Source organism: Etheostoma spectabile, chromosome 13 (genome assembly GCF_008692095.1).
Source record: "Etheostoma spectabile isolate EspeVRDwgs_2016 chromosome 13, UIUC_Espe_1.0, whole genome shotgun sequence".
In the NCBI taxonomy this organism is placed as follows: domain Eukaryota; kingdom Metazoa; phylum Chordata; class Actinopteri; order Perciformes; family Percidae; genus Etheostoma; species Etheostoma spectabile.
The window spans coordinates 6,488,233-6,515,570 of record NC_045745.1 but is presented as its reverse complement, the minus strand read 5'-3'; the positions used below and the strand labels follow the sequence as shown (position 1 = coordinate 6,515,570).

At 46.3% G+C, this 27,338-nt stretch overlaps 1 protein-coding gene across 12 annotated transcripts in view; it reads right to left on the bottom strand.

Moving 5' to 3' along the window:
* Positions 1-1,943: 1,943 nt before the first annotated feature.
* auts2a (activator of transcription and developmental regulator AUTS2 a) overlaps positions 1,944-27,338 on the bottom strand; it is a 400,420-nt gene continuing 375,025 nt past the window's right edge. For 5 of the 12 annotated variants that reach the window (XM_032533773.1, XM_032533770.1, XM_032533774.1 and 2 more), the window contains 13 exons: positions 17,215-17,779; positions 15,652-15,941; positions 14,201-14,445; positions 13,137-13,181; positions 12,066-12,161; positions 11,898-11,969; positions 11,496-11,525; positions 10,820-10,891; positions 9,957-10,098; positions 6,179-6,259; positions 6,003-6,086; positions 5,638-5,881; positions 1,944-4,399 (listed from right to left, as the gene is read on the bottom strand). In XM_032533773.1, coding sequence (XP_032389664.1) covers positions 3,229-4,399; positions 5,638-5,881; positions 6,003-6,086; positions 6,179-6,259; positions 9,957-10,098; positions 10,820-10,891; positions 11,496-11,525; positions 11,898-11,969; positions 12,066-12,161; positions 13,137-13,181; positions 14,201-14,445; positions 15,652-15,941; positions 17,215-17,779 — 3,137 coding nt within the window. In that variant the 3' untranslated portion in view covers positions 1,944-3,228. Of the gene's footprint in view, positions 4,400-5,637; positions 5,882-6,002; positions 6,087-6,178; positions 6,260-9,956; positions 10,099-10,819; positions 10,892-11,495; positions 11,526-11,897; positions 11,970-12,065; positions 12,162-13,136; positions 13,182-14,200; positions 14,446-15,651; positions 15,942-17,214; positions 17,780-24,872; positions 25,042-27,338 lie in introns of those variants that run through there. The other 7 variants (XM_032533783.1, XM_032533775.1, XM_032533776.1 and 4 more) reach the window with 7 other exon arrangements.

Genomic DNA, 27,338 nt, shown 5'->3' with positions numbered 1-27,338 from the left:
TCTCTCTCTCTCTCTCTCTCTGCAGACTAATGCTTCTCTATTGCTTTCAGAAAGTAACTTCATGTGATTCTTGATGAACGACTAAATCTGGCTGCAGTTTAGGGCAATTATTATCACTCTGGCAGAATGCATAGCTTTGAGGACAATTAAATTGGTGTGAACACACCAACTGGATGCTCAATTTGTGCACCTTTTCCACAATGATAATGAGAATTGCAAGATTTTCCAGTAGTTGTTTGACTCTCTAGTAGTTGGCTTCAAGTGCAACAATATCCACTGTATTTTCCGTGCATGGTTTCTTACTCGTGGCCATTTCTTCACGTTTGTTCACGAACATAGCCCCATCCCTCCGCTGCCTCTGATGGGGCAGAAGCTTAGATGCAGTGGAGGCCGAAAAGCCAGGTTCTGTCCAGCGGAGGAAGGATTTATTTTGTAGCAACATCCAAAAGCAGTTTACTCAGACAGTTTAGGATTTAGTTGGTCGGTGCTTAGATTAGGCGGTTCCAGAAATAGCTCAGGCTGAAGGGAAAACACAATGACTACACCCGCATGTAGATGTGGTTCTCATCTGCCGGCCAGGCTGGAAGAAGAGACAGTGAGATGGGAGCTGAAACGATTAAGTTGATCAATCATTTAGTCGACTGACAGAAAACTAATCTGCAACTGTAATCTGGTAACGATCTGAAGTCTGCAGACAGTTCTGGTTCCAGCTTCTCAAATGGGAAGATTTGTTACTTGTCTTTATTTCTATGAGAGTAAACTGGGTTGAAACTGTCGTACATGACAAGCTAATTGAATAAGCTTTACTCTGGGGACATTGTTATCAGAAGATTCATCCATGATTACCTGATTATGTATTGCCTAAATGTATTTTAATTAAATTATTGGCAGATTAATGGCTATTTGAAATTAGGGCTGCAACCAACGTTTATTCTCATTATCCATTTACTGTACTCTTGATCCAAAAGGTCTAAAATGCAAAGATATTGAATTTACAGTGATATAAAACAGAAATGTAGCAAATCCTTTAAGATGCTTCAACCAGACAATAATCGGAGCTTATTGTTTAATATCAATAAAGAGTAAGACTACCAGAAGATATTCATATTTCTGAAGCTGGAACCATTGATTAACCCCCCCCCCAAAAAAATAAATAAAAAGAATTGTCATGTGCAGACCAAGGTTAGACTGTCATCTATTGTCTTGCAGCAGTTATGAGGGCCTATGTGTTCCAACTGTGTATTTCTAGCAGTTTGGCTCCCTCTCCTGGTCCAGAGCCTTTACCTACCAGAGCTTTCCATATGCCGGCCTGAAAGATAATTAGTGTTGGTCCCTGGAGCAGGAGGCATTGACTTGGCAGGAGGAAATGCAGGCAATCCACAATTCCCACCAGTGACGGATCGAGCCAACGTTTGATTGATGCATGACCTGGGTGCTAAACATCAGTCAGAGCAGGGTGCGTGAATGCTGCGGTTATTCACTGTAACGGGAATATCAATAACTCTCGCAGTCTGTGACGAATACACAAGGGCCGTGCCATAATTCACCAGCGAAGGCTGCTGATGTTTAAAGCTCAGTTATCGAACCAAGCACAAGCTCTCGTCCCAGCAGAGCTGGAACCGTTAGAGGGCTGCAGGGCTGGGAGAAAGGAGACATTGTCATCTCCAAAATGTTCACTTTGTTTGGTTTAGTGCAACCACTCCAAACATTTGAGATGTTAATTTTGGCAGGAGCTTCCAGTTAGTGGGTTGCTTTAAGTAGTTTTATGTAGCCACAACTGAACTGAGTATCTAATTTAGTTACATTTTGTAAGAAGTAACTAGCAACTGTCACTAATTACTTTTAAAAAGTTGTGTGTGTGTGTGTGTGTGTGTGTGTGTGGGGTTCGATCGAGTGAGTGTACTCGGCTGAGTAGGTGGAGAAATAAAAGCCCCACAAACAGGGTTAGTACACATTTTTTTAATAACATGGCACAATTTACATAACACAAGTTTAAATGAGGAGCATGCTGAAGATTCAGTCGCTTAATTTTTTTTCCTCATTTTTGTACACGATCTAGAAAGACTTTACTTTCCCCCCCGTACACGTTAACAGCAAAAAAAAATGTCTCGACAATCTTTTCGCAATACGCGTTGACTAACCACTACGGCTCCGGTGGACATTTTTACGTCGGATTAAAAAACACTGCACGACATATCACAGAGTTCGAAGCGCACAACTAAACCTTCAGTGGACTACTAAAATATATCTCTGCTCATTAGAAACAAACTGTCCGTAGTTTAGACTTGCTTTTTTGTCTTTTGATTTTGTAGTTTTTACACGAACTCAGGAAAGCACTTTAATACACGGTTTGACCAACAGAAGCTATTTCCCAAACATGTACTTTACACTCCTTCAGTGGGGCGGGGGTGCCGTCACGGTGTCTAATGCGCTGCATTCTCCCCACAACCAGACCGGTGAAGCTCCCAACATTGGAAATCTTTCAAATGCGTTTCTAGGATTGTCGCCACAATTGAGAAAGTAATTCTCAAAACGTAACCTTTTTATTTAATCCAAATTGCTACCTCCCCCCCCCCGCCGCGTGGATCAGTTAAAGCTTGCATCTGGATCTGCACAGATCCAACGCGCGTCTGAGTTCCGAGGAAAATACAGCCGTTTGTCCTTAATTGTTACAGTCGGTAGAGGTGAGAAGGCCAGCTTTCAGAAAGGGAGCCCAGACATTTGTTGCATAGTTGAATACGGGGTCTCTGGTACAATGCTAATCGGCCGCGGCGACTGAAAAAAACAAACAAAAGGGAAATGGCAAAAAGCACATTCTGAAGAACTGCTGTAATACTCGTCTATTTACGCCTGTTCAAAGTAAAGCTTTCAAAGCACCCTTTTGCATATTTGTACCATGATTTTTAATCCACACCGGGTGAGCACAGCAACCGTACACACTTTACTGTCACTGCTAGAGTACCTGTACATTCCAAAATTGTTTATTCTTGCTTTGCTATACCAGAGAAAGAATGCACACAAAAAGCTGGAGCAAACGGGGAAAAAAATGTCATTTTTTTGTTCCACAATTATTGTCTCTTTGTAATTTTGTACAAAAACAATTCATTGCGCGGGCACCTCTCTGCCCCGCATAACTTATTCACAGCTATGTTACAGTTTGCTTTGCCCAAAGCTAAGTGCTTGGTGCGAGTTCAGTGTTGGCGAGGCGCAGGGGCGCCGAGTCGGAGCTCACCGCGCCTCGATGTCTTTGTGAGCGGCTCTGTCTCTGATATCTGCGGTCAGGGGAGTAGTCCGTCTGGGTGAGCCGGGCCTGGCGCCCAGCGTGGGGATGAGAGGGGGCGGGGCACTCAGAGAGGCGACGGGTGGCGTTTTGTTGAGGATACCGTTCTGATGGGCAGCCGAAGGACTGACCCTCGAGTAGTGCATGCCTGGGAGTCCGGGGGCCACAAGGCCCTGGGCAGGGTGAGGGAGGTGTCCGTCTAGGGCGGGATGGTGCATCGCGGGGTGGAGGCGCCCGTGCTCGTAGTCCTCTCTGAGCAAATTGAGGCGCTCACGCTCCTCCATATGGGCACGCTCCTGCTCCCTCCTCTGCTCCAGGGCCAGAGGGTGGATGTGGTCGCGATTAAAGTCGTGAGGCTCGCGGTCCCTGTAGGAGCGCTCAGCCTCGTAGAGGCGAGGCGCCGCCAACCGGTGCAGAGGGTCATTCCTTAGCAACAGGTCCCGTCTGTGAATGTCCAGGCCCCTGTAGGGGTCCCTCATGGGGTCCCAATGGAAGGCAGGGTAAGGGAACCTGTCGGCTCCCGGGATGGGGCTGATACCCATGAAGGGCGCCACCACTCGAGTTCTCTCTAGACTACTGATGCTGTTGATGGGGTGAACGCCAGCCACACTCACACCCATGGGCATGGGCATCGAGGAGGGAGGGAGGAGGTTTGGCGCGGAAGGCGCACGTGTCGGGTGCTCGCTCACCCTCTCTGCGGCTCCGTCCGGCTCCTCCTTCCTCTCCTCCTTTACCTTGACCTCGCTGTTTTTCTTCTGGTGGTCATATGGCAGCTCTACCTTTTTGTCCAGAATCTCCCTGCTCAGCCCGCCATTAGGACGCTCGAGGCTGGTCTGCCGGACGTAGGGCGACTGCGTCCCCCCGTTGGACGCTTTGTCCTCTGACGCTCGGCCGTCGTGGACGTCCTTGTCGCCCTGCTTGCGGTCATCCGTGCCGTTGTCTTTCCAGGAGTCTGGGAGCTCCCTCTCCCGGTCTTTGGCCTTGTTTTCCTTGTCCCTCTGAGGCTCTCCGGAAGTGGGGGGCAGGTGGTTCCTGTGATGCTCAGGGGGCCGGGCATGGCCAAGGAGGCCAACAGGAACTGGGGACGGATGGCTCGCATGGCGCTTTTCTACAGAGTCCCTAGAAGCATAAAGAAAGACACATTTCAACTTCCCTAATAGAAATGATGAGCTGAAACACCTGTGGTAGATTGTAAATATTATATTAGATATAAGTCCAAGTCTTATCTGTCTGTAATGTCTGTTGTGTATGTGTATATATAAATCAAGAAATCAGATGAATGTAACTTCACTATGTAATTTTACTTTGGGAACCAGATCCTTTACATGTCCTGCACATATATCCACTTTCTTTCAAAGTGACGTAAGTTTAGCAGGTTTTAATTTAGCGTGTCACGTTTAAGCCCAGTGGTCTCAGACGGGAGACGGGGAGTTTCTCTATATCATCCCAATTATTACTACTAAATAAATCAATGTGGCATAAAATATTGATTTTAAATGGGAATTTATTAATTTAAATACGATTGTCTTGCTTCTGCTAAAGAAACTAATCTGTTCTGTCTCTAAGGTTGGAATCCTGCGTCCATAGCAACGTGAACTCTGTCTATTACTCAACACCACGGTATGTGATTCACTGTGAAAATGAATGGAAACGCCTTAATGTCTAAAATATTAATATACCAGTCAGACACTATAACAGCGTGTGATGTCATCACCACAGGTTTGTATTGGCTTTAAAGCCGTTTGATGGAAACACACTTTTACCAAACTTCAAATAATTTGATTGACGAGTGGATGGAAACTATCAAGATGTAGCGATAGGCGCTCGCCACATCTGCTGTCATTGTTAAATTGGAGGACAGAAGTTGCTCCATGTTTCCCCACTTTTTGCCTCAGCTGATAAATTATCTGGACTTCTTTCAGCGGATTGATCGATAGCTGTGCTCCAGAGTGAACAGCACTGCGTCCATGGCAATGGTGTGTTATCAAGAAAATAACACACCGCATTCTACATTAGAATACAACCGAGCCATGTAATAAACTATAAAAACTCACTTGCGCATTGCTATGTTTCAAGGTAATACTATTAAGTACATGTTGAAATGTGTATTCCACTTTACTAAAGCTAAAAGAAAGAAATAATCAATAATATATAACCAATTTGAAACGACCCGTGTGAGGAAACTGAGAAACAGTGAGCACCTGTAATCTAGAAATCAGAATTATCTGAAAAGTCCTAATTTCACAGATAGGCTCTAATGGTTTAAGGAACTAGTAAAGAAGAAGAAAACATTGTTATAGGTTCTCGGGGAGAGACAACAGGACTCGATCAGAGCAGTGACTTTTGGCGACACCCACCTGTCTTTGTCGTCTTTACCGACCGACGAGTCCCGTCTGTCAGAATCTCGGTCCCTCTCATGTGAGCCGGCCGATGCGCTCCTCTCAGAGTCTCCGGGTTTCAGCCAGGGCGGCGGCGTGGGGAAGGAGGGCGGCGTGCGGTGCAGGCGGTTCCACGGCTCCTGGTGGCCGCCGCCGTTGAAGTGCTGCTGTGCGTTGGGGCCGTCTTTATGGCCGAAGACCGCGTTGGCCGCCGCTAGGGATTCAACACGTGGAAAAACACAGGCAGGACGCAAGTTAAATGCGTATCTCGACAACTCGCCCGCCAAATCTGCAACCGCTACATCGGTAACAGAAACGGCATCGTTGCCCAAGTCAAAACTCACTTAGCGCCGGATTGCCCAGTCCTCCGAAGGCCGACGAACTGAGGGATCCCAGTCCTCCAAACGACGCGGGCCTACCGAAAGGTTCTGGAAGAAGACACCACACGTTACCACTAGTACACCGTAACAACAACATTTTCCCATTTCAGACGAAGAACAGAAAGAAAGGGCGGTCTTACCCAAGTGAGTTGCCGGGGCGAGGAAGTTTCCAGGGTGGTGTGGTGGATGACCGAAAGGACCTGCTGACGGGTGTGCGGGACCTGAAGAGGGAGAGAAAGAAGGTATCACACAAACTGACTTTTTTGTCTTTACGCAAAGTGAAGGGAAATTGGTTTCATTTATTTACTTTTTCTAACCTTTTAACTAGAACCTGACCGACGCGGTCCGACAAGGCCGAGGGAAAGCTCAGACCCCACGGGGTCGTTCGCAGGTCAGAGACCGGGGACGGCCTTTTATGGAAAGCGTAGTGTTACCAGGTCAGATCTTGCACCTGACCGATGAGGAAGCAATATTGATAAGCGTTGTGATTTATGTATAAGGGCTTTCCTTCCCGTTTTAGGAGGGCGACTGTATTGCGTTTTGCTTGTAAAACCGTGTTGTTCATATTTATGGAGAATTACAGTTTGCTCTCGGTCACGCCATGCTAACACCACCTCTTCTACGTGTACGCGCGCGTCGCTGGATCGGGAAACCCTGGGTGGACGAGTTGATAACCACCGTCGCGACACGGCGAGCGTGGTTGTTGGGTTAGGTGAAGCCAGGTAACTGAAATAATCCAGGGCGTGTTGATCTGGCTTCGTAGTACAGGCCTGGCTGCTTTTAAAAGTCAAGGGGAATTCTCCAGTGCCACCTTCGTCCTCTGACCCATAGCACGTATCAGAGGATTTTTAAAGTCTGTGTGTGTATGTATATATAAACAGATTTCCCTAATATTATGAGTCCTCACTAAAATAATATGAAAATCAGTATGAAAAATTAATTTAGTTTTATTATCACAACAATCCTGAGGAACAGACAATGCAACGACTATCCCAAAGCGTTTCCACCATCTAGAAGGATTTTCTTTCGAGCAACCGACGTACATGCGTCATGCTGCCCTCGTTGCTCAGCATTTGGATAAAATAGTTGACATGTCTGTCTCGGCCCCGCCTTAACGGAACGCCAGCCTGCCGCTTTGTCCCCGTCTCCTTTAGCTAATGTGACTGAGGGGTAAGCTGGGCCCTTGTGTTAGCGTCCTCACAGCTGTCCGAGTTAGCTTATAAACCAAAATGTGTGCTTGACTTATTTAATATTAGATCTAGGTTCAAATAGAAGCAGTGTCATTTTAGTCACCTGAAGTGGCAAGTAACCATGTTCAGACATAATCTCCATTTGTTATAATTTTTCTGTTTGTATAAATCAGGAAATCAGCAGCAACCTGTCTGAAAGTTGTAAATCTTCTGGTCTCCGTGCCCAGAGAAACGGGAACCGCTCAATCTCGCAGAGACGGGGTGCTTGAGTAGGAGCTGTTCACGAGCAACTCTTGGTAAGTATTTGGATTGAATTATGTTGTCATTTTCACTCTACGCCTCCACGACCGAACTGTAATTTATCTACCGTATCAAAGAAAGTCGCGTGGTTATTTTTCTAGTAATGGCTGCCGTGACATACGGCCCATGGGCCACTAGTAGCGCGCCGATGCTATCGAAAGGCATTTTCTCTAGATCAGAGGGTGTGGGGTAAAATGGAAATGTCTTAACATGTCTCAAACATATTGTTAGCAAATATAAATCAGGCTCGTTGTGGGGGGGGGCAAAAACTGATGATAGGCTTGCTGAGGTAGCCTTGCACAGATACAGTTAAACTTCACAATTCGCTTTAGATTTTATTGTTTTTATATGTACAAACTTGTACTCATTTCCATTCAACAAACAATACAATCTTGATTAATGAAAAGAAAACAATAGAAAATACAGAAAAGGGGAAATGCAATGTGATGTTATTTCCTTGAAAAAGTCTTGCAGTACAAAAGCTATAATAGACTTAGTTATTATTAATAATTTAGATAGATTCCAAGATTGAAGCGCGTAAAAAATGAAGGACATTTAGAAAATTTTGCTTTATGGATATGAGATTTCTCTCAGAGTTAATAGGTTGACCATCCCGCGTATTGTTTTATTATCATAATTAAGAATAACATATTTTGCTTCCAATTTAATGACGGGATTCTTTAGAATATTGAAACCGTTGTTCCACAACCCCACCAATATACTCCCAGAAGAACTATAAAATAGTTTGGTGTTGAATGTTACCAAATAGGCCTTATTGATCGCAGCCATAAGTGTTGTGCAATATTGAAATATGTAATTGTTTGAGTTTATCGGGGATAACAAATGTGTAAGTTAGAAGCCACGTTGTTTCCCAGCAAAAATTGGAATAAGAAGCGTCTGAAACAAATGAAGACCAAATAGTGCTGGCGTGTAGTCGGTAACCCCCCCCCACGTTACCATGGAGGCTTTCACTCAAGCAGAGCCAGATCGCTTGCAGATGAAATGCATATTGCATATTGTCTATAGTCATACGGTAAGACACTTTGGTTGAGTGATGTGCAGCTTTATGTGGCCTTGTTGCAGCGAAATAGACTAATTGAATTTATGCAAAACCACAGACTATTAATCGCTGGACCGGGATTTTACTGCTCTCAACCCCTTTAAAACAAATGCAGGTAACATCTTTTTGATCTGAGCCGTAAAACGCGCTGGACCTCCTCCGCGAGTTGAGGATACTGAGAAATGTTTTCCGTCACAGTAGGCGGCCCTAACCTCAGTTTAAAGCACAATTGGCTACAAGAGTGAGCTTGATTCAGGTCCACTGCCGAGACGTTGGACGGAGGAGCGGCAGCTGTCCTCTGCTACGTTCACTGCAATATTTACCTCGTTAATTATACGTTATTCTGCACGCAATCTGTCACAGCTGTTGCGAATATTCCAGTTATAAGGCGTCTATCGTATTCGGGATGTGAAGTTTACGTGGCACGGGGATCAGGTTTTTCATACCCCCGTGCAGACTCTTTGACATGTCTGCTCTGAGCGCTTCCACTTCTCTCTCTCTTTCACACTGTCCGTTTCAACTGATGTCATCGTTATGTCGAATTTGGCTTAAAAAAGACACAAATGTCAATAAAAGAAGTTTGATCTCAAGGAAAACGTTCCTGGTCTTCTTTTTAAAGTCACGCTGGTGACACTGCCACGACGTGATTTCCATTCTGCAACGTAAATCTCTCGTATCCCTTTGAGGTGCTTTTATTTACGTGCAGTTTTGTTAAATAACAGCTTTTGTGACGGGGTAGGCTATATCGAGTGTCTCCTTTGGCCTGGAGCCTATCGGGGTTTTTTACCCTAACACTTCGGCATAATATTTTGATATGATAAGGTACACTCTATGCAGGAGCTTGCTCTCACTTTGGTTCCTTTTATTTATTTTCATCAACACATTTGACTGTCAGCAGACTTCTGGTCGTAGCCATTATGCTAACTAGAGCTGGATTTCAGGGAGGAAGCTTCCCTAAGGGTTGTTTGCTTTTGTCTGGCTCTCCAATTTGACCAATCACGCTTGCTTTAAACTGAGGTAAGAACATCCAACTGCATTTGCATATGGACACAAACGTTTTTTTTATACATTTATTGAGACTTGAGTCATGTTCTGTCTCCCATACTCCCCCTGTCCCAAATGTTGACATCGGGACGGCAGGAAGCCTACGTGCCGCGGACTAAAAACGACTACCTCGAATGATTGATTAAAAAAACCAAAGAGTTGCACTTTCATGCAGCTCTTTGTAGTGTAGCTTATTTAAAGCTAATGTACTTACATCCATTTCTTGTTGTTTGTACCTTCGAGGTTGAAAGCACTCGATTGAAAGTCGCTTTGGATAAACGTGTCAGCTAAATGACGTGTAATGTAGATCTGACACACACTCGCCTGCAGCAGAGAAGAGCGTGGCAGGCCGTGCCAAGTCGCTGGGGTGATGGATGGCGCCGAAGAGGCTGGGGCCTGGAGGTCGACTCAGGAACTCAGGCTTGAGGCCAAAGTCTAGTTTGTGAGGGTCGACCTGCATCTGCTGCTGGAAGACGGCAGAGAGAAACACACGTAAAACCATTTAACACGCTGTTGGTTATGAGTCATTATTATTTGTAAGTGAGCAACTAGATGGTTGTCTAGTCCAAGGACATCATGTGAGGTGTTTCAGGGATGAGAGTCCCTCTGGTTGCCAGGCTACATTAAATCTAAGAAAAGCTCTCCTTTCCTAAATGACTGGAAGTGATTATGGTTATGACTGCTGATGCCGTCATAAAGGCAGGAATTCTTTTCACAATTTAGCCTTTGTCTTTATCATATTATTTTGACCATGGAATTCCCATTTACTGACAATATGCTGAAAGAATACAAAATTTTTGCCCAACAACGCAAAAAAAGAAAAATAACGGCCTACCACTGCTTTATGAAGAAGCTAATAGTGATTTTTCCAGTGGAGAAACACTAGAACTGTGTTCCAAATCCATACTGGACACTAATTCTTAGCAACTTTTGAGCAAGAGGGGGGGGGAAGTGAAAGAACATACCGATTTCAGTGTGATGTCTGTTTTCCCACAATTCATTGCATTAAAGAAATTAATTGAAAACGGTAGCTGTCTCGTAAGTTTAACTGGCATGGCCGTTCTAAAGTTGCAGTTTGATGGCTTTTGCATCATTTCACGTACAAAACTGTTCTATAAAGATTTGGATTGAATTGGGGCACAGTTAACACTAGCTTTGGCACAAAGCGTAGAGAGAGGAGTCCTCACCTTTACTTTCTGTTGGTGGTGGTATATCTGCCAGGCGATGTGGACGTGCATGGCGCACCACTTCCCTGGTTTCTGTAGGTAAGAGACAAACACATTAGTCTTTAACAAGCACCACAATACTACGGCTATGTAACCTATTCACCGGTTCATTTTGTGCTGGCGTGTGGGTTTTTACATCTGAATACCTCTGGTATATCTGCAGTAGCACTTAATAATATGAAAGTGCCTGAAAACAGATATGGATCACGTTAGCCCTGTTACAAGGGAATTTCATTATTTAATGGATATAATACTGTCAATGCACATCATACATGCTCATTTATTTACAGTCAGATCACCTGAAACTACTGATAACTTAAATGCAGAACACGTGGAACCGTTGATCACGTATTACTTCAACATATGGGGCATATATAGGGCGTGACAGAGGAATCAGAGCTGTGATTTGAATGGGTGTCTACATACGTGCAGAGGCTGCACCGTTTTCCAAAATGAGCTCTGTTGTGGTATACAGGAGACTCGCACTAACACGGCTGCCTCCGAGTACAGCGCTTATTTAATTAAAGACACTATCTACTCCATTAGCAAAAGCCCTTCAAGGCATCCTAGGTATTAGAGTGCGTGCATGCGTGCGAGGGTGCAGGAGACTGAGACACTGCAGGGAGTGAGCACTCACCCTGAGAACGGGCCGAAATGGATCTGTTAGCTACAGGAGGGAGAGGGAATAAAAGAGGTTGAATTATTTTGCTGTCAATCAAATCGCTTCTAATTAGTGTGTGTATGTGTGTGGCATTCATTGTGAGCCAAATTAAAATTTTAACATTTCCCTTTTAAAATGAAGGTATTGTAGGAGTAAATAACACATATGGGTTTCTCCTGCGCACCCCTCTGCATACAGACGGATATGGCAGCTGAGAGGAAGGCAGTCTGTGTTGCCCATAATCACATATGATATAACTGCATATGAATTCTGTACAACCTCCATCTGATGACTCAAAGACTTAGCCAACATATACAGAGGATCTAAAGGTTACCTCCACACTGCAAGTGTTGTCTGTCAGTGTGTGTGTGCTCTTACCCTGGGGTCCTTTTGCAAGAATGTGTGTGGGACGCCTCCAGGTCTTGTGGCCACATCGAGTGGATTAGAAGTCTAGAGAGCAGCAGACACACATCGAAAAACATTCTCTGTAAATAACTCATTCTGTGTGTGTGTGTGTTTGTACGGTGGTGTCCCTGTGAGTCTTACCTTGGGCTGAAAGGCGCCCTGAAGCGAGCCGAAGGGCCCGGTCGGGGGGATGACAGGAGGAAGGCCAGACATGGCCGGTGGGTAGGATTGAAAGAGCTGAGGGAGAAAAAAGAAGAGGTGTGAGCATGGTTAGGGAAATGCAGGACAGCAGCTTCACAAGGGAGTGGAGACGGATGAACCTCATCAACATTCAATCTTTTTCTATTTTCCAAGACTGCTTGGACGGGGAAAGTTACAAATGATTGCCTACATGTTTATCAAATATTCCCTGCTCATTCCCAGTGGATTTAATTAATGTAATTTGAGCAAAAAACACGAAAACTAAACAAGTGCTCAAGGCTTCCGTGAAACTATCCTGTGGAGAAACAGATATGTAATCAACCACTCGCTACAACTGTTCCTGTCAATCATGTTAGCCTTATTGGAATTACAGTATGTTATTCATGTGTGTGCTTGCATTGCTTTAATTAGGATCGTGCGGAATTATTCAGATAAGTGACTGGCAGCGCTTGAGGAGATGCTGTGAGGTTTTAAATGTGCATCATGTTTTGAGACGTTAATATGTTTTATAGAGAGGAAATGGCTTCATGGTATTTGCCACTACCATAACAACACAAGGAAATGCTAAGAGTATAAAATGAAGAACTAGCAACATTCTGCAACATCTGTTTGACCCAGGGTAAGCCTAAAGTCATGACATGATTTTTTTGGAACCTTAAAATCCTCCTCGTAGCTCAGTCTGTGGTAGAACAAGCACACTTAGCAGGTGTCTGGATGCTTCAGCAAACATGGTTGGAGAGTGGGGTCCGATTTTTCAAATAAGTCCCCTTGGGGAGTAATAATCATGAGCAAGCCACTGCTGTTAGCAGACAAATACAAATGAATAGCAGTAAGCGAGACAAAGATAAAGAAATTGTACAGCTAGGATGGTTACAGTGTCCATTAAGAAGCAGATGAGCGATTCCATGGAAGTCACACACACACACACACACACACACACACACACACACACACACACAGGCTGGAATGGAATAATGGGGAAGTTGCTCTGCAGGCAGTAGGGAAACTCACACTGTGTCTGTAGAAGGGGTCAACTTTTGTTGGGTATTTTTCAAACTGTAGGAGAAATAAAGTATAAAGATGTAGAGAAAACATGAGCACCGTCACACATTTGCTGTAGCAGGTTCATTTCAGGCCATCGCAAAATGTATTACAAAGTGTACTTCAAGACTAAACATGCTTACAGATTTAAATTAGGATTTAACATTAAAAATGTCAACTGAGATTCAAAGTTCAACCACTTTCCCAACCAGACTGTTTTCATCCTCCTCTTTTCGTGATCATCTGAAGACCTTTCAAACTAGCGTGGGTTCTGTGTCTCATTTGGTCTCCTATTAGTGGTGCAGCGCAGGCTCAGGGCGAACATTTCCCTAGTCAAGACTAAACACTGCAGCCATAAAGAGCCTTTTTATGGCCTCGTTAGCTGCCGGAGGCCTCGCGTTGCTGCCTCTAAAGTATCATCAGAGCCAAGCGAACCATCTACGGACCAGGCAGTTACAAATGTCTGTGTTTCTACGAGTTTTAGGTCCAGCCACCCCTTGCCTGTGGTCTCCTGCAACAAACAGCAGGGCTCTTAACGCAAGGCATTTGCCAGTAATGATGTCATTAAATTCAGAATGAATTAAGTGTATTATGTTCTGAGAGCTGGCTCTGAAGTTAACATGCTTTGGGCAAGTTATTGCCAATTTAGAAAATAAAGGCGACTCAAGTCTGGAGTCCTAGAGTATGCCAGAGAAAACACTAGAAAGGCTTTCTGGGAAAATAAAAGCATGATTGTAGTGTGGACGGACACACATGGTCGTCGTTGAGAGGCCGCCACAGAAACCCACGGGCTACAGGGTGCTGCTCACTCACACACACACACACACACACACACACACACACACACACACACACACACACACACACACACACACACACACACGTCCAACTGTGGACAAATCACTCTCACAACCACATGGTAAAAAACATTTCGGTGCCATGTCCACCCACTTTTCCTCACACGTAAAACTCTTTTTTTTTTTTTTTTTTAAACCCTCTCCAACCCGTTACAGGTGTGTTCTACTTATCCTCACATTTCTGGCAGGGGTACGCACCATGGGCGGTGCTGGGGTGGGCATGATGGCGTGGGGGAAGGGCGTGAAGGTGTGCTGGTGGGTGTGCTGGTGGGTGTGTTGGTGCTGATGCTGGTGCTGATGTTGATGTTGGTGCTGGTGGAACTCTGTGCGCAGGTAGGGCGGAGGGCCCAGCGAGGCGCCACGGTCGGCGTTCTGGGAGGCCAGGAAACGGGTGTTGAGCTCCTGGCGCAGAAGGTCTTGCTCTGGAGAAGAGCAAGAGGGAAGGGAGGATTAGGAGTGGAAGTTCACTGTGAGTCAGTGTTTCCTCAAGCTCTTTGACGCGACAGACTCTGAACACGCACATCAACGGCCACTCGCACCTTTATAAGAGGTTTTCTCCCAGGGAATGTTGTAGTGGTTCAATTATTAAACTTCGATTAACCCTGTAGTTGAAAAGAAAAATAACTACACTTGTTAATTTGTGTCTCTGATTAAGCTGTTAATTTAGTTTCAGTGAAAGCTGGAGGGTCAGGACAATGTCAAAGTTAGAAAAAAACTAAACAACCAGGAATTGGACGTGATTATCAGCTTCTCATTTTAAATCAAGCGTGGCTCGAGATTATTCAAACTGTCTGACTGCTGGAACTGTTGAAGGTTGGGATTTGATACGCTACAGCCGCTCGGAGACGAAAACCTCTGTGCAGCCCGTGGAGAACGAATGGATTTCAAGTAATCGCTGGCTGGCTTTTCTTTTACATTCAACAAAATGTGCCGCAAGAGATTATATCTCCTCCGGAGTAACCTTATCCTTCTTATTCCACACTCTACAATATTTTCAGCTTTACTGGGCCGGGAGTGGGGTGGAATTTGTTCTTCGTAAAATATCATTAGTATCTTGAGAGAAAAAAATCCAACATTCCGTTCCGTATTGACCAAATTGATTTCTCACACGTGAACACTATTCAATGTGAAAATGGAAGTTCTAGAAACACCCCCTTCTCCTCCCACACTGACCCTGACATTTAGCTCAACGGCACGGGGGGCGGGGGGAAATGTGCACAGGGTCTGTAATGGCTTTTGCAATGTGGCCCGACTTGCTGGTGGATATTACTGGTGTGTAGAGCATCCATCAATCACGGCGGGACAGAAAGAGCGTGAACTTGAACTGTCCACACGACTATAAACACACAACCCCGGGCGGGGAGCACACGTGGATTATCTTGGACTCAGTTACTTGTTGCTTTAAATAATTACAGGGTAACATTCTGTCTGTCTCTGCATCTCAAATGCTTTCCAATCAAATGCTGCTGAAATGATTCCTCGTGTACTTCTCATATGTCTCAACCGGCAGGCAACGTGACGCGCCGCATGGCTAAAATAAGAGTCTGCTTTTTCCGTCAGCTGATTGCGCAATCCTCTGCCACGTCGCTCGGGGGCGATGTGGGGATGGTTGCTAGCAGCTTGTTTACCTGAGTAGGCACTCCCAGCGGCAGGATGTCCGGGGACTGGCAGGGTACTAGACGTAAGTGGTGGTGGTGGAGGCAAGGCCGCTGGAGGAGCGAACATATTGGGGTGGTGTGGGTGCGGCGAGGACTGCAAGGCAGGGGGGAAGCTGTGGGGGGTGTTCTGGTTAGCCGCCAAGGGCAGCGGGAAGGCGGAGGCTGCTGTGGCGGCAGGAGGAGGCGGGTGGTGGGGAAGGTGCAAAGAGGGAGCCGGGGGCCCGTGGGGCTTGGTGCCTGGGGTGCTGCTCCTGCTGCTGCTGTAAAGAGAGAGAACACAAAGAGAAAGATGAAGAAAGGAGCCAGCTTAAGTCAGAATTAACACTTGTTCCTCCACATCCCCTCATCTCCGACGTTCAATTCCCAGCAGCACAGTGATTTCACACCTCAACTGTCTTCCATTTACAAACGCCTCCCTGCCTCTCTCTTGTGCTTAACAGAATCCAGGGCAAACCCGATCCGTGAAAACACCACGTTCACAACACCCTCGGATGCAAATAAACCACCGCTGGCAGGCAGAACCGAGTGTGCGTCTGTCTTTGAACAGCTTCTGTTAAGGGCACTTCCTCCAGAGCCAGGTAGTGAACATGTGCGTCGGAAATGGGATGAGAGGGAGAGAGGGTGTGTATGCTTGTGTAAGCAAACAGTCTTTTGTAGTGTGTGTGAGTTTTCCTCGGGGGCAGTCACAGAGCTTGCGTCTCCACAGCTCCGCGCACTAAGCCTAAAAGCTCATTTGCAGTGGCCGCTCTTCGCTGTGGGCCCCGGCTGGGATTATTCACAGCGGGTGCCAGGCTCCGTTGGCGCGCTGGCAGACTGACAGGGCTGGCGCAAGAAGAGGGAGGCAAAGCCAAGTCCTGAGAGCCTGCGAGGCAGAGCTGTTGTTGGGACTGAGTGGATTCTGAAGGAGCTATCCTGGAGTCTTAAATGAATGGAGAAAGCCTCCTAGGTCTTAGTGCCTCTCAACAGAGATGGGACAGAACAGAACATCTCATTGTTGTTATTTTTATTAATATATGAAAAATAACTCTGATCACAGGGTATTTGAACAGACAAAGTGGAATTCTGCTGAGGAATTATTTAAAAACTTAAAAAGAATTGACATTCCTCCGAAAGATTTAAGATGTTTCCTGGTCCATTTTCCTCCAGTTCTCATCATTACGATTCAAGGGTGTGCTAAACTACTGCATATAAAGCCAGTATAATTAGTGAGGGCTGGAATCTATACAGAGCCCCCAGTGACATGTGGGTGGCTAATAAATCACAAGCACTCAAGGCACAGTTTAACCCTTTTCTTCCTTTGTTAATAATCAGCGCCGCTGTTTGGCTTGGAAACATCAAGTTCTCCCCGAGCAATTTACATACTGATCATTTACATACTGGGGGGGCATCGTGCGTAATTACAGCTCAAAAGATATTCTAGTATTTTCAAGTGTGTGTGGGTGAAGGTTTCAATGTCCATAACTGCATCAGAGCGCACCAGGACATGAGAGACAAATGTTTTTCATGTGCGAGGGTGTCTGCTGTTGGCCTTACCTGTGACCGTTGAGGTGGAGGCCGTTGTAGGCAGAAAGGGGCCGGGGGTGGCAGCGCGACGGGGGCCGGTGGGGCCCGACCTGACTTGGGTGCTGTTGGTGAGGGTGAAGTGTGGGGAGGACAGGAGACGGCGGGTGTGGGTGAAGGCTGGTCGTTGGCTGAGGCCGGGGGTGGGACAGCAGTTCAGGCTGGTGCTGGGGCCGGGGAGGGGGGGGCGACGAGGGCGCTTGGCCCTGGGCGAGAGGCAGGGCTGCGGGTGTCTGAGGCCTGGGGAGAGCCTCTGAGCGTGGGGGCAGGTTTGTGGAGGCCGGAGCCTGGGTAAGGCAGTTTGTCTGGGTCCGATGAGGGGTCCGGGGCTGGGGGACGGACGGCTGGGGCAGGGCTTTTGGGGGCAGAGGTTGACTGGGGGGGCTAGATGCGGGGGGTTGGGGGTCCCTGCAGGTGTCCTGACAGGTGTCCTGGCTCCTTTCCTGACTGCGTTCTAGGCCTGACACCTTGAGGAGGCCTGGGCCATGAGGCTCCTGGCTGTCATTGGTGGAGAGCACATGGATGCCAAAATCTGGAACTGTGTAAAACAGAGAAAGAGAAAAAAATAGTTTAGTTTCTGAGCTGACAATTCATTTGAGCAAAAATGTTAAAAACAGTACAAATGTACAATCCCTGACATGATACCCAACAAGATCATGCCTTTCAGTGTACATCCACCATGCTCGGCTCTGTGCTCATGACCTCCTTTCCTCAGGTATAAACACTGCAGTTGACCATCTCCAGCCCTTCATTTCAAGGTTGCTGTTCTTTTGTCGTTTTTTTTGCGTGTATGGGAGAACTACAATTTGCCAGACAAATTGTATGTATTCTAGTCAGATTTGTTAATGAAGCATTTTTGCATGTACCTAACACTGTCTGACGTAACTGAGATCTATTGTGTATAGAAACCAACTGTAGCTGAATTGTGCAAACAGGAAGCAGGTTCGAGTGGACATTTCAATATTCATCTTTACCACGTGCAAACAGGCCCGAGGCTGATGACTCTTAGCGCTTATTAACTCAACAGGATAACAGCCCTGCGTTCATTAATTCACTTTCACACGGAGCGTGAAGGACGGGTGTGCATTTAGCTTGGTTGGTGACGATTCATTTGAGAGACTTTCAGTAATTGCCAAAAAACAACAATTACTTGCCATTAAAAGCCCTGCTGGGCTCCATTATGTACAAAGTGTGGATTAATCCAGAGAATGAATAATAACCGCTGTACAAGGTTGGAGTCGCACAGAACAGTAGCTAATAAGCTCCGTCCAGGGTATTCCTCTGCAGGGACCTCCTACAGAACAAAGCGCTCAGACATCAGCAGTCAGCTCGGCTGCTCCAGAGGCAAAGAGGCTCATGGGGGATGACGGTGCATATGTAAACTGTAATTAACTCTCCCTAGGCTTCAGGGGGGTTTAGGGGCAGGAGTGAGGGTGCCTCCTCTCCCTTAGGGAAGCCAGCTATCTCCTTTACCTGCCTAAGGGGTGTAGATGGCAGCCAGTTCTCCCGGGCTGAGGCAGCAGCAGCCTGTCACAGCAGGCTGCCAGCCCCCTGACATGCCACTCCCTCCAGACCAACTCCACTGGGAGCCGGCTCTACGAGAACCTTCAGCCATTAGCAGTGAAAGGCAAAGTGAGGTATTAGCAATGGCAGGTGCATGTTATGTCGTGGTTAAGGGTCAGGGGAGGTAATTCCTGGTGCAAAATGACAATCGATATACACAATAACAGCTATTGACTCCTCTCTGTGTGGGACTGCTGCCCGCCCGTCAGGAGACAAAAGGCACACTTCCAGGTTGAAGTGTTTTGGTAATAGTCTCTCTTTTGTTCTTTGGGCAAGCACAACAAAGAGATGTCTCTTATAATGTAGAGGCGTCACTTTTCAAAGCCAACTAATCCTTACAGAGAAACTCTATCTCTTGAATAGCAGTCTGCACACATCCCTGTTCCACACTCACATGCATCAATGAACAAGAAAGCCCAGCAGCCCTATATCCATCTCCCTCGCCATGTCAATCTTCTCCACTTACAGACACTATTACTGGTCAAGAGAGACTGCTGCTGGCAAGCAACTTCACCGGAGCAGACGGGGAGAGGAGACATTCCCAATTCTCAGGGCTCCTGCTGCACCTCTCAGTCCCTGAGGTCCACGGCTTGTTTTAAGAATGTGCTTACACGCTAAAAAAAGAGGGTGTCTATTCTGGTCATAATGAAGACTCCAGGGCTGGGCGGAGCGGGGGAGAAGAGAAGATGGTATACGCCAGCTTCCCTCCCACGAGGGTTCATTTGTCAGTCTTCTTCATCCCTGGAAACAAATAAGCGCAATTCCCACTTGGGTTCCTCAAAATGTGGAGCCCTTCTGTTTCTCAATGTTTCAGTAGTATTGCGATTTCTAACTAATGCGCGTTGCTCGGTGAAAAATGACAGAGAATGAGGCCTGTGGCTGTGCTGGTTAGTCGGGGAGGCGAAAGCTAGAGGCCAGATTTAATAGGTGAAGGGGGTACAGGAGGGGGTGTGTGTAGGAAAGCTTTATTAAGGTTGGATGTCAGGGGACCCAGCGAGGGGCTTAGGGGGATAACTCATTATCCTAGCATGAGCCATCTCCAAATGTTTTCACACACACACACACACACACACACACACACACACACACACACACACACACACACACTCTCTCTCTCTCTCAACCACCACTCCTGTATCTCCCTCCATGGTTAATGTACACTGCAGCATGTAATCATTAGATTGGCTACAACTCTGATCTGGCTGAACATTATATTCCACAAATGTGGATGAAAAACCTCATCCATCCCTTGAAATTATGAATAAAAACTGCCATAAGACATGAGATAACCGACCATTGGTATGCAGGCTTCTTTCAAGCTCGGTTTTTTATCTCACCTTTGTTGTTCCTGTCCTGCAGTGGACTGCAGCTCATTAGCGCCATGCAGCTAGATTTATTGTTAACATTTTTTAATGTGCTGCTAATATCACATTGAGCCTGCAGGGCCAACAGGCCTGGGTCTTAGTTGGTTAATGGACCTTCATCAGCAAGGTATTTGGATTGGTACAGCCATGTGCAAGACAAATGGCTCAGATCTTTGAGTGTACTGCACTAACAGAGGGAGTGACAGGAGGCCTGGCAAAGTGAGATGCTGAAGACTAGGAGGTTTATCACGGTGTTAGGTCATTACTGCGGAACATAAGGGGATTTATTTAGCATACTATACTGGCCCCGTATAAATGATTAACAAACAAACGGCAACAACATCATCTTTTTAAAGCTCGACTGGCAGGTCACCACCTGTCCTATCGGTAAATACATTAGCACCCAACACTCACCAAAATCACTTTGCTAATATCGCTTTCTCCCTTTCATGTGAGTGGATATGACAGCATGGAGACATCTGACAAATTGATGGCTGTTGAGACCTCTGAGACATCCCGAGCTTCTGCCCCTTGCCATCACCCCTTCCATCGCTCTCATCCTCCTCAAAATAGCACTGCGACGGCATTCTAAACTTCACACTCGTTTATGGGATTTCATCCAGGCAATGGACGCTTATCTCCACTTACACAAAACTGTATATGGGTGTGTGTGTACACTGAGCAAACGCAAAAAGGCTGAGCTTGAAGCACTGATACTGTTTGGTCAAACTATCATATCATACAGCACTAATCAAATATGCTACGATATGGAAAAGAACATTTCTTGCAATCAGAATTGTATGTAAGTATGAAAGTATCACCTACAAAATATACTTTAAGTATCAAAAGTGAAAGTTAATATTGATGCATTAGTGTTTAAACAGCATTTTGCTACACCTTGGGGCAATTTTGATAACTTCCTATACACTGCAACACTGCAATGGAAATTACAGTTTTTTGTCAATATTGTTTGTTTGCCTTGTGATGATCGCCAGTTTCAGGTCTACCAGTCTTTAATGTGACCCCTAACCCATCAGCGCCTCTGACCTTAGTGTTATTAAACTGAAGACGCAACAGCACCAAAGAGAGTAGCAGATAATGCCCAGAACAATAGCCTGCTTCGCCTGCTGACGTCTAGACGGCCGTAAAGAGAAGACAGGCCAGAGGCTGTGACAGCTGCTGACAGCATCTAGGAAACAGGTGCTCGGAGGGGGGAGGCAGGGGGAGGGGGGGCAGCCTGCTCTGCATTATGGCCTCAGGGGCACCAGATGATGCAATGACAGGTAACCTCTGACTGCAGGTCTGTCCTGCACCGATGCCATGCTGCAACACTAGCTGTTACTGCTGTCATTACCATGTGCTGGGGACTGGGCTTTGTTCTTGAAACCAGAAACCAGAAATCAGAAACCAGCCTAAGAGGCTACAGCTATTGAGGCTGTACGCAGTGGTTCTTTGTTCCAAATTCTGCTGTCAGCATGCTAACGTGCTGCTGTTTAGCAGGTGTATTGTTGTCCATGTTCACCGTCTTATTTAGCATGTTAATATGCTAACATTTATTAATTACAGTACAGTACAGCTGAGGCAATGTGACATTTTTCTTTTGCAGGGATTTGGTCAAACACAAGTAGTGGATAAAGACCTGACCTGATGATGGTGCTCAACAAAAAAGATAAGGGATCAACAGAGATATTACAGTTCATACTGAGGGGAACATAACCAACATCATGACAATACATCTAATAGACATTTCACTCAAACCACAAATGTCAACTTTGTGGTGGCGCTGGAGGAAATGTCGGCGGCTCGCCTCTGTCGTTAGTATGCATCCTTTAGGAATCATGAATGTCTGGACCCAATTTCAGGGCATCCAGTAGTTTTTGAGATGTTTCAGTCTGGACCAAAGTGCAGCAATGCTGTTCTAGCGTAGCTAGAAAACAACAGAGGTGAGAAAAATAAACACAGGAACATTTTGCATATCATATTAAACGTATGGATTGTGGATTTTATTTTTAATGCGCTATCTTGACTGGCAATCCAAAGTACTTTAGCAGTATTTAGGTTAGTGTGAATGGGGATGGAAAATGTAGCCTGCAGGCATTGGATCTACAGCCTGGAACTAAAAAACGTATTCTAAGGAGAAGCGCTGACAACTCCAAATCCCAGAGCTGTCTCTCACAGCTGACAGAGTTGCACTCACTCACTGTGGCCCCTCCAACTCTCTTTCTCTATCTGCGTCTGTAGTCTCCATTCTGTTCCCTGTTGTGCGACAGTAAGCAGAATCATGCCCGAACCTCTCACAGATCACATCGCTTTTCCAGAAGCAACAATTTACCACAGTCTAGCCGACGCAGTGCCTCTGTAGAATACTGTACCACGATGCCAGTGAATTTGGTCCAGAGACATTCTCCTAAAAACTATGTGGGCCGGTGGGCCTGGGCTTGCAGCTTTAGATAAACAACGGTGGGGTTGTTGGCAGAAGGCTACAAGTTCCTGCCCTTCATTTTGTCCTCTTCCCTCCACACACATCATCGTCACCCTGCTTCTCCTCAGAAAACAGACATACAAACAGAGGGAGACCGCCTGTTTGCTCAAGTTGAATCAATTAAAGTGCACACTTAGCTGAACAAGGATTTGTGGCCCTCATTAAAAATTCCATCTTGCATTGGTATGTCTCAGTAAACATTAATTACAATCAGGATCTCTGTGCTGAGCTGGGCTTTCAGAAGCTGGCAAAATAAAATCACCCTTAAAAATATTCACAGCCCTGAGTAATACACAATGTTTAAAAAGACAGTTTCCCTTAGGCCTTAGTCTGGAAACCATTTAGTTCCTGAAAAGAAAGGGGGAAACACCGCAAACTCGCTCTTCTTCTATCTCCATATGTAGTTTGACAACAGAATTCGAGTTGTAATTGAGCAGCAAGTGTCTGACCTCAGGAGTGGTTTAGACAGCATATGCTCCCTAAAGAGGGAACAGGCTGTTTATTTGTTCCTAATGAAGCCTGCAGTCACATTAATGGCAGACAACTTTACCAGATCTCCCTCCCACACAGAAGAGAACAAACAGCAGGCCGCTCCTTTCTGTCAGTGCTCGCTCTCACCTCTCACTCCATCATGTCCTCGCTTGCAAAAGCTCATAAAAGCATCAGCATCAGAGAACCATCGAGCCGATACATAACACACAGTTTGTTCTGAAGCAACTTGCCAGTTCATTAAGTACTTTACATTGTAAAGCAGTGCAATACAACTGCCCTTAGTACTACCTGTGTGAAACTTGCAATGATCACACACTCAGGGCAGGTTTTCTCTTTCTTGTCTGGAAGCTCAGTGGATTATACCCTGGAGAGATTAGTGGACCACATCTGAGCTCAACTTTCACGTCTGTGGGACTGGGAGACGTTCTAATACTCCTCTCTGGTTCCCAAAGTGGAGACGATCCATGCCCGAGTCTGCATATTTACCAAGGGATTCATTTCCTCGACTGCAGAGACACCGCCCCACAATGCACCTCTGCAGCGGTATTACGTGACTGTCAGTTTGGAGTCTTGCTTAGAAGGTGGTTAATTTGTTAAAGGCTATAGGCAAATGTTTACAAATGTAATGTCGAGTAGAAGAGCTAAGACTTGCACTTTGGTCTGGTATCAGTTCACAGAGAAGATGCGTCGGTAACCTGAGCTGGGGAGGCTTTCTTCCGGATCTCATAGCCAAAGCCTCCAGAGGATCTCCAGTCTATTAGCTCCTTATCCCTGCCTTCTTCAGCTCGGTAGACTCTAAGAGCATTAGAGCGCAGTAACACCACACTGCGTGATACCGTCTCGTGTCTCCAGAGTGTCAGAGCACCTCACAGCAATGAGTTCACAGCTCGCAGGCATGCATGTTGGACATGCCCCAGATGGGAGCTCAGGGCACTGGGGCCTGACAATGATGGAGGCTCCCCTGCTGGCCCTCCCAGACTCTGTCATGTCAGCAGCTCTCTAAGGCTAGAGCCCAGAGAGGGGTGTTAGGTTACTCTGCCTGGGCTTCCCACCGTGTGGAGGGTCTTGGACTGGAGCTGTTTTATTAGTACTAGACTCCCATGGGTGGCTGGGGAAAGAGAATGGGAAGCTAAACAGAAATAAAGGTGGGGTTAGGTGAACGGGCCAACTATTCTGGCTGCGAGAGCATGATCAGTGGGATTTAGTGAGAACAACACAGCGTGCCAATATCCCGTCACAGTAACTCAAACCGCCGATTTAACAAGCGGTGATTAAGCAAAAGGCCATAAGGAGGTGGGAGGCGGGGGAGAGTTGTTAAGTTGCCCCTTTTAACTACTATATTTGATGCCTGTCTCATTTGGTTTATGAATTCTGTATTACAAGTTGTGAAGTCAATGGAAGAGCAAACCTAAATATAAATAGTGTGTGTATATGCAGTGATGTCAGAGAGCATGGTGTGCATGCTTAACCCAGACATAAACCCCCGACTCCTCTTCGAAGATAGACTGTATGCGAATGTGATCCTCTGTGAAATTGTAGCAATCTGGGGGTAAGCCACTGAATTTTCTGACAGATGCAAGGCCATAGAAGAGCGGCTGCCAGACCACTGAGAACACACAAATACATGTTTACAGTACAACCGAGTGCAAGAGAGAAAGGGAGCAGGATGGTAACACAAGTGACAGAAAAGACTAGAAAGGGAAAGAAACTTGCACTGTCCTGTCTCCTACCTTTGCTAGTATCCATCAGTGCTCCATTCATACTCTGTCTGGTAGAGCCAATGTGCTCTGTCTCGTCTCTCTGGTCATAATGAAGCCATTTACTAACAGTGAGCAGCAGCGACTTCCACCCACAGTAGCTCTGATTACAGCCGCTCCTGTAATGGCTCCTAACTGGTTTCGCTCTCACCCTACGAGCATGTGGAGAATCTGCTGCCTTAGATAGCTTCTGAGGCCTCAATGTTTGGACACCTTGTCTCCCCCCCAAAACATTTAAAAAACACCATCACCATCTTTTATGTTCACATGAGGGTGTATCGTTGGGACCGGTGGCAGCAGGGTGTCCCGTTTCCAGCTCGCCCTTAGAGAACAAACCTTTATATGTTCCTGAGGGTGTGAGGTCAGGCTGGAGGGAACGTAATGGGAGAAGAGCTGGGTCAGGGACTCGACGGCGGGCAGGCTGTCACAGGTGACCACCAGAACGGGCCAAAGGGCCAGACTCCTCGTGCCGGCATGTGTAGGGCATCCCTCAGGGGGACGCTGGTTGCCCGCGGCTGACAGATCCTCTGTGGGTTCCACTGTCGTGGCCAGGCTCACTGAGGCTTTTAAATAACAGCAGCGTGTCATGAGGATTCATCCAGTCCACAGCAATTGGTCAGCGCACACTGTCACGGTGGCGTAAACCTACACCGAGAGACAAGGCAGCTGTGGAGTGAGCCACGACCATTTGACCTCAAACATGTCACATGTACGTAGGCCGGCTGATGGCACCTCTCACAGGGCGTGACAGCTCTACTAGTGAGGAGTGAGAAATGGTAGACGTTCATTCTTTGTGTGTTGTTCCCTGGAGAGAGGCACAGAAGTCTCTGGTTGAGGATGTGAGACGCTTGCTGACATGTACTGTGGGCCTCTCAGCAGCCCCCACACTCAGTCACCAGTGCCAGTTCAGCATCATCGCAGTGTGCACGTTTTTAGTTCCTCTGTGGATTCAGCCAGTATGCTAAAGTGCCCACCAGTGTCATTAGTGATGGTTCTCCCTTTCTTCAAAATCATTTAAAAACAGGTCAGACTAAAACACATTGTGTGTATCCTAGAGTTCTAAGGAACATGCCGATTGTACTGCATTCCCCTCCTCATGAAACAATTGCAAATGCAAATCTTTTGCAGTCTTCATATTTACAGCCCCCGTTGGGCAATATATGTCGACCAGCAGAATGGCATGACCCCGGTAGTAACTGAGGTCTCATAAAAACACTGCTCAACTAGCAGGGATCAAAAACTCAGTCACACAGGGTACCTTTAAGAGCTACCATTTGCTACCTGAAGTAAAGAGTGTAGAGAAAAAACTTCTACAGTACAGGTGTCGGGTCAAAAAAAACAAAAAACGTTGCTTTGTTAAATTGATATGCTGGGAGGTAGTGTGCAGATCCTGCGCAGGGGCAAACGTGTGCAAAAAACCAAACAACTGTCCTACAACTTGTTTATAATTTTAAAACCCTCATCCTCTCATCATTCTGCGCAGACATTTACAGCTGAAAGCCATTGCTGACTACAGCTCAAAGCATAAACCGTCATTGATTCCCACTCAGAAATAAAAGCGCTTAGCCTGCTTCGTTGCCATTGCTCAGCTGCTTTGATATGCATTTCTGCTCCAGCCTGGACAGTAGAACTATGTCTGTCTCTTCCTTATTTTTGTGCAGAATTTCACCAAGGTGACAACCCAATCTCAGCCTATTCTTCAATAGAACAAGCAGAATTAGGCGACGGGCAAAATGCTTTGACTAGAGGTTGGTATGTGATGGGAACTCTAAGATAATGCTGTTATGATCCGACATTGACTTCGCTCCTGCCCTAAACATAGCTTTGTGTCCTGCAGTATCACATACACTCACCACAGGCATCGTGTGACCCAACGGGTGCAATGCACAGGCACCTTTTCAGCTCAGTGTCAGAACCATGTTAATTAAACTAGTGTGTCAAATTACTAACCCAGAGCCAAAAAGATATGAGTCAGTAAAACCACCACCAGAATATCAGAACACTTAAAGTTCAGCACTACTTAAGCATGTCACAACAGACTGGCTGGCACTGCAACATGTGTTTCTTGTCAGTCACTGTGGCAGCTCAGTGGAACAATGGACAATCGCCTGTTAATCCAACAAACTTCAAACACAGACATGCTTCAATCTCAATTACACTCAAATGCTCATAAAAACCCACACCCACTCATAAAAACCTTCTCTCACTGTTTTTCTCTCTGCCTTACGCACGCGCACACGCACACGCACACGCACACACACACACACACTCTCTACCAGTCAACAGGTCCAACGCGACTCTGGTTGAGGCTCTTTGTACTGCAGCTATTCTGTATGTCCGCTGCCTGGATGGTTTCTAGTGTTGGCCTGTCCTCCATGAAGCCCTGTCAGCCAGTCAGCTAACCCCAACGGACTGTACCAAACCTGCCCGGAGGGGGGG